Source organism: Nesoenas mayeri (genome assembly GCF_963082525.1).
Source record: "Nesoenas mayeri genome assembly, chromosome: Z".
NCBI classification, from domain to species: Eukaryota; Metazoa; Chordata; class Aves; order Columbiformes; family Columbidae; genus Nesoenas; species Nesoenas mayeri.
In genome coordinates, this window is record NC_137542.1 from 35,988,341 (window position 1) to 36,000,375 (window position 12,035).

The 12,035-nt window shown below is 39.5% G+C and overlaps 1 protein-coding gene across 1 annotated transcript in view; it reads left to right on the plus strand.

Annotated features, from left to right (window-relative positions):
- The window catches only part of PIGG (phosphatidylinositol glycan anchor biosynthesis class G (EMM blood group)), a 94,280-nt gene that overhangs the window by 45,671 nt on the left and 36,574 nt on the right, over positions 1-12,035 (plus strand). The window contains exons 11-12 of the mRNA XM_080362773.1: positions 3,225-3,416; positions 9,289-9,598. Of these exons, the coding sequence (XP_080218899.1) occupies positions 3,225-3,416; positions 9,289-9,598 (502 nt within the window). The remainder of the gene's footprint in view (positions 1-3,224; positions 3,417-9,288; positions 9,599-12,035) is intronic.

Consider the following 12,035-nt stretch of genomic DNA (forward strand, 5'->3'; position numbering starts at 1 on the left):
TGTCAAAGACAGCATCAGCGTGAAGTGGTAAGAGGCAGCAACATGGGAAGATGATAATATTTTCTTTTAATAATGTACTTACCCATCCCCAAATGTCCTTTCCCACAAAGCTAGCATACCATAGGACTACTCTGTATTCTATTCTACATTGTAGAATGAAAGTAAACAATTAAAAAAGGCTTTAGTCACCTAAAATATGAGTTGTGCACATTTTTAAATCCTTTCACTGTACTTATATTTGCAGTAGTGAGTTGACATCAAAGCAGTAGAAAGAAATGTCTTCAGTCTTCATACTGATATCAGAAGTATGAAAATGTAGACTACAAGCTTTTACAGGAAGAACATATAGCCAAAGCTCTTTTTTTTTTTTTTTTTTTTTTTTTTCCCCCCCCCTTCCACCTCCCCAGGTTCTCTCTCAGGAAGCTATTGGTTCTTCACTTTCAATTTTGTGGTTTGGACAAAACGCAATACATTGCAGCTAAGGTCGGAGTAGCATGTTCATGCTTGGATTTCTGAGTAGAACATCAAATTATTTAGAACTTTGCTACATGGGTGGACTCTCTACTCAATAACTACAGTCTCCTTTCAAAATAGGCTCTAATTTAATATGCACTTAGTTGCCAAACTGTAAGAAACTTGGCTGAAAAACCTTGAAACTGTTGATGATTTTCCTGGATTGGCTGCGTTAGAGTTCATTTTCACAGGAAGCTGGGAGGGGACACAGCCAGTACAGCTGACCCAAACTAGCCAAAGGGATATTCTGTACCATATGGCACCATGCTCAAAATGTTACTGAGGGAGCTGGCCAGGGGAGGGAATTATTGCTAAGGAGCAGGCTGGACATCAGTTTTCTGAGTGGTGAGGAATTGTATTATGTATCCCTTGCTTTGTATTTTCTTTCACTGTTATTATTGTAGTCATTTATCTTATTCTTTGCTTTTCTGTTAAACTGTTTTTATCCCAACTCACACGTTTTGCCTTCCTCTCCCCTTCTCCCAAGTCTCCTCCCTATCCTATTGTGATGGAGGAGGACTGAGTGAGTGGCCGTCTGGTCCTAGTTGCTGACTGGGGCTAAACCGTGACAGTGGTTTATGCTGACCTGACTTCACTTGCTATAAATCCTTTTATTGTTTCTTCAGCAAACTCTGTGAAACACTGGAGTAGATTGTTTGGTTTGGTTTGGTATTTTGCAACAAATTGACATGGTTCAGAAAAATACAAAACAGAAATCACAGAGGACGGTTACCAGAAAAACTGGATATGAGTTGCATATAAGTCCCTGTACTAGCAGTCAAGAATGTACCATTAGTGACTGATGTGCACATGACTTTGAACACACCTTTGCTGTCCACTGGGCTTTCTCTTAGAGTTTTCTTTCTTTTTGGGGGATTAGAATATGATTTCAAATGTTCACTGTAGGAAATTGCAGCTATTAGTGAGTGTCTTGTTTCATATAGCACCAGCAATTATTTCTTACAGGTAAGAATGCGTTGGATTTTTTTTAATCTTTGTGTTGCTGTGTTAGATTTGTCTGCAAGAGTCTCTTAACAGAAGTGCATTGATGAGTTTAGATTAAGAAACAAAGATGGTGATGATGATGTACTGTTATTTATGCCTGATTTGTTTTATTTCACTTTCATACATTGGGCAGCCAAGGTGAATACAGCTGAAAGCTTTTAATATTTTCCACAAAAGTTCATTTGAAAGATGCAGTGGGCACTAAATTAGTTCTTTGTGTTGTTCAGAAGGTATGGTATGTGCACTATCTTCACAGGCTCCTGCAGCAATCCATTTACAGCTTTTGTCTCTTCCTGTAGAGGAAGAACAATAGTGAGGAGAAGCATCAGGACTACGTTTTGTCTCCTGTAGTGTTCTAGTTCTTATTCCTCTCACTTTCCTCTACTGGTCTGGAAAGAGTGGTGCATGTCTTGGGAGTCTTGTCAAGTTGTATGAAGTCCTTGGCTGGGTACTGCAGAGAGAACTAACAGGACAATTTTTCTGCCCCATATCCTTTCCTCTGTGACTTTCAAGGCACGGCAGTTGAAAGAGCTATTGGTGAAACTCCTGATAAGACATTTACTAGGGAATATGAAAGTAAACCTTTTTGAAATACTATAATTTTGATTAAATCAAAGATAAAACTCAAGTTTTTTAAGTGCAATCAGAGTTAATGCAGATAACAACCTCACTGTCAATTCACTGAAGCTAGTGATTTTTTTATCATGGCATTTTGAAGTGTGGAAGACAGAAGGTGGAGCCCTTGACTCTTTTACTCTACATGATCTTCTTAATGGAATGTAAATCTAACAGAATTAGTGGTTCTAGGTCATCTAGGATACCGGGAATATTTGCAGCAGGAAAGGGGTAGCAATTCTGGGATTACAGTGGGATTTCTGCAGTTGCATATTGGCTATGGTAGGAGTTCAGTACAGATCTTTACCTTACCCCATTACATTTTGCAGTGCTAATTGATACCACTGTGGATTTAAATACATAATGTCGGCAGCAAGCTCAATTAAATGCCCTTGATTTTGGAATGAGTGTTACCTATTTAGGATGCAGGGGAACAAACAAACTGTATCTGTTATCTTAGCCATGATGCAAATTTTGTGTCTTTATATTGTATGTATTGATCCAGTATAAGGTGCTGTAGTTGTGTAGGGGAATCATATTGTGCTGGTGTGTTTGTGTGTGTATTTTAAACTATGTAAGTATATTTCTGGCCATTTTGGCTAGGTAATATTTTTTATGTCTGAAATTAAACAAATAAAATACATGTGCAGTTATTTAAAAAGAGAGAGTAGTTGTAATTCAGTAATGCAAAAATCTTTGCTGCCCTACTCTAGAGAATGAAATCCTGTGGTATAAGCAAAATGCACTGTTTCAAAGTCTGTAAATAACAAAACCTTAGTTTAAAAGCATGAGACTGTTTTCCATTATGCAACATGCAGCTCAGTTTTTATATAATTAGCTGAATAACTAGTATGTCGTGGAACACAATAATTACACTTTTAAACATACATACTTGAATAGAAAAACTCATTAATAAAACTGCACTTCTAAAAATACTAGAATATTTTATCATACCTCTTGGAAAGTTTGTAACAGATGTCAGTGCAGTGATTAATTTGGAAATACAATGCTGTAGCTAAGGCTATGTCAAATGTATTTAGCAGTAATTACAGTGGTTTGAATGGATTTTTTTGTTTGCTTTTTTTTCCCAGCTCTGAACATAAATCTGAACTCTCCTTCCTGGCTGCAGTCTCTCTACTTATGGTCTTCTTTCTGGTACAAAGAAGATGCTCCTTGGTTTCAAAAATTGCTATGGCACTTGGGCTCCTGGGAGTCTACAGTTACCGGGCAGCTATTGGAAATGTCATATTTCCATGGCAACATGACAGCCAAGATATTTCAAAGTAAGTTAATTTTGAAAAATGCTTAGGCAGTAATTGAGAAAATTGCTTTTCCGTATCTTTCTTTTGCAGGTGAGTGTTCTGTAATGTATGGCTTTTCAATATGTAACCAAATCCTTCTTGAGGTCTAGGCTGTGCTGCACAGTGCATATGAAGGATTTTTACCTGGACAGACAGGGACTTTTCACAGGGGCATGTAGTAACAAGACAAGGGGTAATGACTTTAAACTGAAAGAGAGTAGATTTAGATGAAAGGAAGAAACTCTTCACCATGAGGATGGTGAGGCACTGGAACAGGTTCACAGAATCACAGAATGTTAGGGATTGGAAGGGACCTCGAAAGATCATCTAGTCCAATCCCCCTGCTGGAGCAGAAACATTTAGATGAGGCTACACAGGAAGGTGTCCAGGTGGGTTTTGAATGTCTCCAGAGTAGGAGACTCCACAGCCCCCCTGGGCAGCCTGTTCCAGTGTTCTGTTACCCTCACTGAGAAGAAGTTTCTTCTCAAATTTAAGTGGAACCTCTTGTGTTCCAGTTTGAACCCATTACCCCTTGTCCTACCTTTGGTTGTCTCCAAGAAGAGCCTGGCTCCATCCTCGTGACACTCACCCTTTGTATATTTCCCTGTCCTTCTTGAACTGAGAGGCCCAGAACTGGACACAATATTCCATATGTGGTCTTCATCAGGGCAGAGTAGAGGGGAAGGAGAACCTCTCTGGACCTACTAACCACCCCCTCTTCTAATACACTCCAGGATGTCATTGGCCTTCCTGGCCACAAGGGCACAGTGCTGGCTCATGGTCATTCTGCTGTCCACCAGGACCCCCAGGTCCCTTTCCCTTACACTGCTCTCCAACAGGTCCTTCCCCAACTTACACTGGAACCTGGGGTTGTTCCTGCCCAGGTGCAAGACTCTACACCTGTCCTTGTTATATTTCATTGAATTTTTCCCTGCCCAACTCTCCAGCCTGTCCATGTCTCACTGGATGTCAGCACAGCCTTCTGGCGTGTCAGCCACTCCTCTCAGCTTGGTGTCATCAGCAAACTTGCTGATAGTACACTCTATTCCCTCATCCAAATCATTGATGAATATATTGAATAATACAGGCCCGAGTATTGACCCCTGAGGTACTCCACTAGACACAGGCCTCCAACTAGACTTGGTCCCATTGCCCACGACTCTCTGTCTTCTTTCCTTCAGCCAGTTCACAGTCCACCTCACTACCTGATCATCCAGACTGCGCTCCCTCAGTTTAGCTCTAAGGATGCTGTGGGAGACTGTGTCAAATGCCTTACTGAAGTCAAGTCAAGCCACTGCTGTGCCATCATCTATCCACCTGGTTATGTCTTCATAAAAGTCAATTAGGTTGGTCAAGCACAACCACCCCTTGGTGAAGCCATGTTGACTGCGCCTAATGACCCTCTTGTCCTTGATATGCATTGAGGTGGCACAAAGGATAAGTTGTTCCATCAGTTTCACAGGAATGGAGGTGAGGCTGACCGATCTATAGTTACCCGGGTCCTCCTTCCTGCTCTTTTTGAAGACTGGAGTGACAATTGCTTTCCTCCAGTCCTCAGGCACCTCTCCCGTTTCCCAAGACTTGGCAAAGATGATGGAGAGTGGTCCAGCAGTGACCTCAGCCAGCTCCCTCAGCACCCGCAGGTGCATCCCATCAGGACCCATGGATTTATGGATGTCCCGATTGCTTAATTGCTCCCTAACTCAGTCCTCATCAACCAAGGCAAACTCCTTCATTTTCCTGACTTCCTCTGGGGCCTCAGCAGTACAGGGCTCCTCAGGACAGCCCCCAGCAGAGTAGACAAAGAAGGCATTCAGTAACGCTGCCTTCTCTGTATCTTCTGTCACCAGGGCACCCACCTTGCTCATCAGTGGGCCTACATTGCCTCTAGTGTTAGTTTTATCTGCCACGTATTTGAAAAAGCTCTTTCTGTTGTCCTTGATTGCACAGAGAAGCTGTGATGCCCTATTGCTGGAAGTGTTCAAGGCCAGGTTAGATAGGACTTTGAACAACCTGGCCTAGTGGGAAGCATCCCTGCCTGTGGCAGTGGGGCTAGAACTAGATTATCTTTAAGGTCCCTTCCAACCCAGACCATTCTATGGTTCTGTGTTATGTTTCTTCCAGAACTAGTCTGTAATTGTAAGGAAGCTAGTAGCTCTTTCACCAATAGCTACTTCCGGAATGCAGTGAAGTGGCTTTGGTTTTCAGAAGATACTACTTACTGTTGGCTTGTACCTGGCTCTGCAGCCTCAAGTTTTTCTAAATGTCAGAGGGCTGCAGAATATTTCCAGAGTCAGCTAGGACACTTAATGAGGAGGAAGGGATCATGGAAGAGAAGTTGTAAAACAATTGCCTTCTGGATATAATAAACATTCACTCTCATTTTGAATTTGCTATGGCTACAAATGGTTTCTGTTAGACCTTCTTAAGCAGGTGCCAGAAATTCACAAGATGTGCAGAGATGGAAAAAACTCTGTAGGAGAAGATATCAGGTGATACAGAAGATCAGATTTGCTAATAAGGCATGCTTTATAAAAAATATTTGAATGTATGTATATGTAGATATATTTGCTTACATTCCATCTCTCCAAATATTGAAGGTAATTCTAGTTGGATACTAGCGCTAAGTAAACATTGTGAACTAGTTCTGCCAAATGCAAAAGTAATGGTAATCTTTACTTCGTCTGCAGGATTTGGCCCTGTGTTTGAAATATGTGTGATTTCTGAGTGACCTCTGGTTTTACTTTTTTTGAGTTAAATCCTTGGAGAAGAATACTGTTGTTGCAAGAAGAAGAAAAACATTGCAATGTGGGACAGAATGTTAAATGCAGAAATTGAGCTACAAATAAAATGCAATTAGAGAAATAAGTGGAGTACTTAAATACTGAAGACAAAAGCATTTACAGGGGACTTGTGCATTCTGTAGTCAGCATATTGATCGCAATTGTAACTAGAAAAATACAGGCTTTTTGTGTTATTTCACCTTAAATAAGTATTCAATATGGTGATTTGCTTAAATTAGGTCAGACCTTTATATATCCCTGATTATATACTAGTTTAAAGGTAACTGTTGTGTTTCAAAGCTTTATGCCCTTTAGATCCTCTGTGTATGGTGAAAGCTGGTAATGTTAGCAAACATAGGTTCTGACCTTTGTGTCAGCATGTGTTCTGTACCTGGGGCAGGAAGTGTGGTGCAGGGCTCAGGATGGTCTCTTGCAGGAGCTACTTATGCTAACACGTGGGCTTCTCATTCTAAAGTATTATACAAGGCCTAATAGGGCAGACATGTTTTGCCCAAGATCATTAACTCCTCAAACACATTATCTTTGGCAAGACTCCCAATACAGTGTGTCAAAACCAGTGATAGACACATGTTAGCAGATTTCCGGTGTTAGCTAATGTGGTGACATAGTGATCCTAGCTCATCTTTATTAGATTGCTGATATATGGCTGATAAATGGCAAAAACCTATTTAAAATGCCACCTGGAACAAAACCAGGACTTTCTTTTAAATGTGTCTAGAGGTACCCTTAATGTATTTATGATACTCCTGATTCAGGTTCAAGGTGGAGGTGGTTTTGTGTAATACGAGAAAAAGCTGTAGTCAGCCACTTTGTTTTTTATGCATAATGCTTTTTGCTGTAAGATGGAGAATCTTTCCTCTGAAACGTTCCCTTTCTGTACTTTTTACTGGAGACAAGTGTTTTCTCTTCATGTGGCAACTTCTGGGAGTTGGATGAGAGAGAAGAGGCAGCTGATGTCTGTCCTGTCCTACACTAAGATAACCTCTAAAGTAAAAAACACAAGGAAGTAATTTGGCCTTCTGTTTCCCCGGAATTATTTTTAAAAATCGTAGTTTGTGCAATGAAAAAGATGGGTATATACCATACTGACACAAACAAAATAATAGCAGTGCATTTGCTGAGAAATTGTGAGTTTTTTTAGTTTGAATTTCTATCAACTGGTTAGTTTCAGTTTTCACATAACTAATTTAATAGTGGCAAATGCCCAAAGCTATTTTCTAAAGTTTTACTTCTAAGTTGCATGAATATATTTGAATATATTTTTTGTAATTATTAGATCAGAATTACCAGAGATACTAAAAAAAGGCACTGAGTTCCTGCATTAGCCAGAAACACAGAAACTCTCAAAACTTTACTGTTTTGTAATTTTGCCCCTAAAGGAAAAAGCTTTATAAGGGCTTGCTATTTAAGGGAATAAAATAGTAAAGCCCCCCTTTGCATAGACCGTTAAGTATGTGTTTAAACTTTTGAAAGGTAAACCACAGAGCAGAGCACTGTGTTAAGGTTTAAGAAGGCCACATCACTATCACGTGGTGGTTTTGCCTTTTTTCTTGGTTCTGTGGGTGCAAAAAAACACCTGAACATGTAAACACCATTCCTTATTATTTCTCCTTTTTGGTTCTCTTTCCTGTATGTAGAAAAAAAAAGACTGAATTCAAGATCACTTATTAGTAATTATTTGAGAAGTAAGGTGACCTTCTGAAGACCGAAAAAATAATTGAAGTTAAAAGGATAAATTTGCTTTTACAAATTTTGACTATTGGTGTTTTCTGTGGTCAGCTAACTACACTAGTTACACCAAGTGTAACTATGCTTTTACTATTTTTAGTGGCATGGTCTAATACTCCATGTATTATTAAGCTTGGATGACTCAGTCCTCACTTCTGTGTGAATTATATTAGCTTCATAGGAGACCATGTTAATTCACCACTAATGTATAAAGTGACTGGTAATCCCTAACGGATATATTAAATTATGGATAAAGTGTGTAGATAATGGGGTTTTTTTATCTTTTGGAAGATCAAGTAGATTTATAACCACAAAAATTTTAATAACCTGATTTGGTGAGTTCATTGGATTATTGTTATAGCTTAGCTCACACTGTGTTCTGTCACTTTTTTTCAGTAAACATGAGTATCAGTGCATTCTGGTGGATACCTGCTCTCACTTTCTTTGTCCCTAGGGCCTTGCACTTCTAGAATAGCAAGTCACAGTTTTTAAGCTTACTGGCTCTTGTCCTTTTCAGCTTTTTGGATGAGATGAATTTGTAGGTGCAATGAACACAGCAGTAGATGTTAATTACACTTACTACTTAAAACATTTTTTTGTAATGTTACTGCCCAGGAATTTGAAAAATGTGTGCAATTACAAGGAAAAATGTGCTGGTATAATCCAACATATCTGTATATCTGTGCAGCTGTATAAGATGAGAAAATGTCTTAAGTGTTCAGAAATTTCAGACTACAATAAGGATCTTCAGGTACTATCACTGTCTTTCTGATTGGCTAAAAAGAAACATGTATGTATCAATGAGTTGTGAAAAATCACCTAACAGCTTAAATGGAACAGTCATTTTAAAATCAATTTAATTCCTGAAATAAAGTTTCCATATCACTTTAAGGAGTATTTTTGGGGAAATTCATTGTGCTATATAAAATGACATATTTACATGAATATATTTGTGGATCTAGATCTTGAATAGTAATTAAAAAATTATGTTGGTTACATTAATTGGCATATAACTTTACTTTTGTATTTTAGGTTAGTTTAGTTTTTAGCACAAGCTGTTTTCTTTGCTAAAGTTGGTTTTGAGGTGTTATAATTTAAATATGAACCAATTTTAGAGTTTTTGTATTTGAGACGGCTCTCTCATTAAATTGGCCAGTACTACCCTTAGAATTTAACCTGTTTGACAGAACTGCATTGGTTTTGCACTTCTCTTGAAAGACTTTTTGATATGTGAAATAGATATTAGTAAGTATCTTGTCTTTCTGTTGTTTATTTATTAATTATTATTACTCTTTTTTTTTTTTTTTTAATTTCTTCTTTAGGGGGATTACTGAAGCTCGTTTTGTTTATGTCTTTGTTCTTGGCATAGTCTTCACTGGCACTAAAGATATACTAAAGTCACAGGTTATTTCTGCAGACTCCAGTGTGAAGAATACAGGATTATGGGAAGTTTATAGTGGACTGGTTCTGCTAGCAGCCCTTCTATTTAGACCTCACAACTTACCAGTCTTGGTGTTTTGTCTGCTGATTCAGACAATTATGACAAAATATATCTGGAGACCCTTGAATTGTGATGCAACACAGATTACTATCATGCACTACTGGTTTGGCCAAGCTTTCTTTTATTTTCAGGTAAGCTGAATACTCTCCCTGCTACAAGGGTGGGAGCAGGAATGGGGTTCAAAAGAAATATTGTGCACTGTGAGTAAAATACCAACTAAATTTTAGAATGGAAAAGTTTACTGAGTTCTCAGAAAGGTTTCATTTCTATCTCTGTTATTAATGTGTGGTGTTGTTTTGTTGTTTATTTTCCCCCAGAATCAGGGAAAAGATACATACCATGGTAACTTATCCCCAATATAGATATCTGAAAGTGTTAAAAATATAGGATACCTATACCAGGGGTGATCTTGGTCTGTTAGTGGACCTCCTAAATACTGTTCTAGTGATAATACATTTAAAAATTTCAGCTGAGTTGATGAATACCGATAAAAGACAGACGGCTTTTTGTCCCTGCTTCTTGAGGCCTACAAAACCTTTAATAGTATCACAATAGGTCTACATGCAGTTTAAGACTGAAGGGAAGTTCTGTGACAAAGTATTTCTCTTATGAGAATCAGAACTAATTGCCATTCTTATTATATCAAATGGTATCTTTTTTCCTGAGGAGCCTCACTGATTTCAGTAACATAGTTCTCTGTATTGTAAATAAGGTTGCAATTCCTCAAAAACTTTCCTTAGCATCAAAGCTGGAGAGGTTTTTTCTACTGCTAATAATGTTGGATACTTAGCGTAGCAGTCTGAAGAGGGCATTTTTTAGGTTAGGCATCTGGTTGTTTCTAGTTTAGGAAGAGATGTTTTCTGATTTGTTGCAACATTTCAAGGAGAGAGCTTGTTTGCTTTGGTTTTGAGACCTGGCAGTGGATGTTAAAACTGTGGTCAAGCTTAGAGTACTTGCTACTCTGTTTCTGATCCGCTTAATACTGACTGACTGTTGGCTTGACTTTGCTCTGAGAGTACGTGTCAGGATAGAGAATTGTTGATGGGGATAAGATCATCAGAATTCTTCCCTTCCTACCCAGTTTTCCTGCTCAGAGGATGTAACATTTCTTAGTTGAGTGGCTTTTAAAGGTTTTGGATGTTACTGTTCAGGGAGTCAGCTCTGATTACAGACTTCTGAGAGCAGCCCACAGTGAGGCTGAAGGCAGGACCCTCTCAGTACTGAGGTACCAAGCAAGAACAGCTGCCAGAAATTTAGGATTTTATTCCCAGCCTACCTACCATTATTTATGGAAAAGGGACTATAGTAAGGAATAGTTGAAATGTTTTCATAAAGCACCTATTTTGAGTGATGACGAGTTCTTGGTACAGTTGGCTGAGAATTTCCCAGAACCAACAAATCACAAAAGAGTTGAAACTGGAAGCCACCTCTGGCAGTCATTCAGTCCAACCTCCCTCTATGCAGTGGCAGGTAAGCCAGATCAGGTTGGTCTGAACTGTGTCCAGTCTGATTTTAAATACCTGCAAGAAAGAAGACTGCAGCCTCTCTGGACAGTTGGTCCCTGTACTTTACCACCCTAGCCAGTGGTGGTAAACTTTTTCTGGTCTTTGAACAGAACTTCTTGTATTTCAGTTTGTGTGCATTGCATTTCATTCTTTTGCTAGTCACTACTAAGTGGCTGAGAAGGTCAGAATCTAGCTACATCTTCTTTACTCACCCTCATGAGGTATTTATACACATTGTTATGATCCCTGCTGAGCTTTTTCCTCCTCAGAGTAAACAGGCCCAGCTCTTTCAGACAGAAGTTTATATGACAGATGCTTCATTCTCATCATCATCTTTGTGGCATTTCAGTGCACTTTATTCAGTACAGCCATGTCTTTCTTGTGCTGGGGACCCCAGATGGGATCTCACCACAGCTCAGCAGAGGGAATGGAGCATCTGCCTCAACCAGCAAGTGATGCTGTTCCTAATGCAGTCCCTGGTCTGCACATAGGGCAAATGACTGGTTGACAGACAACACAGTGTCCACCAAGACACTATGTCCATCTCTGCCAAATTGTTTTTCAGAGAGCTATACCCTAGCCTGACCCAGCGCATGGATTTATTCCTCTCCAAGTGCCAGACTTGAGATTTTCCTTTGCTGAACATAATGAATTTCTTGTCAGTCCAATTCTTCAGCCTGCCAGGGTGCCTCTGAATGGCAGCGCACCCATCCTCTGTGTCACCACTCCTCCCAGTTCTGTATTGTGTGCAGACTTGCTGAGGGGGCACTCTGGCCTGTTGTCCAGGTCATTAATGAAGATGTTAAACAGTATTGGTTGGGTTTGCTTACCAAGAGCTTCTTCCTGGAGTTCGTAGAAACTGAGATCCACTGGGGCACCATTTCCTACAGGCAAGTACACATGCATACCCTTCCTTCTCACTGCACTTTGTCTCTATGAAATCACAGAATACTTGAGTCTGGACTCCATCCCTCTTGTCCAAAGGAGAGTCAACCAGAGCAGGTTCCTTAGGGCCATGGCTAGTTGGTTTTTTTTGGTATCTCCAAGGATGGACACTCCGGGG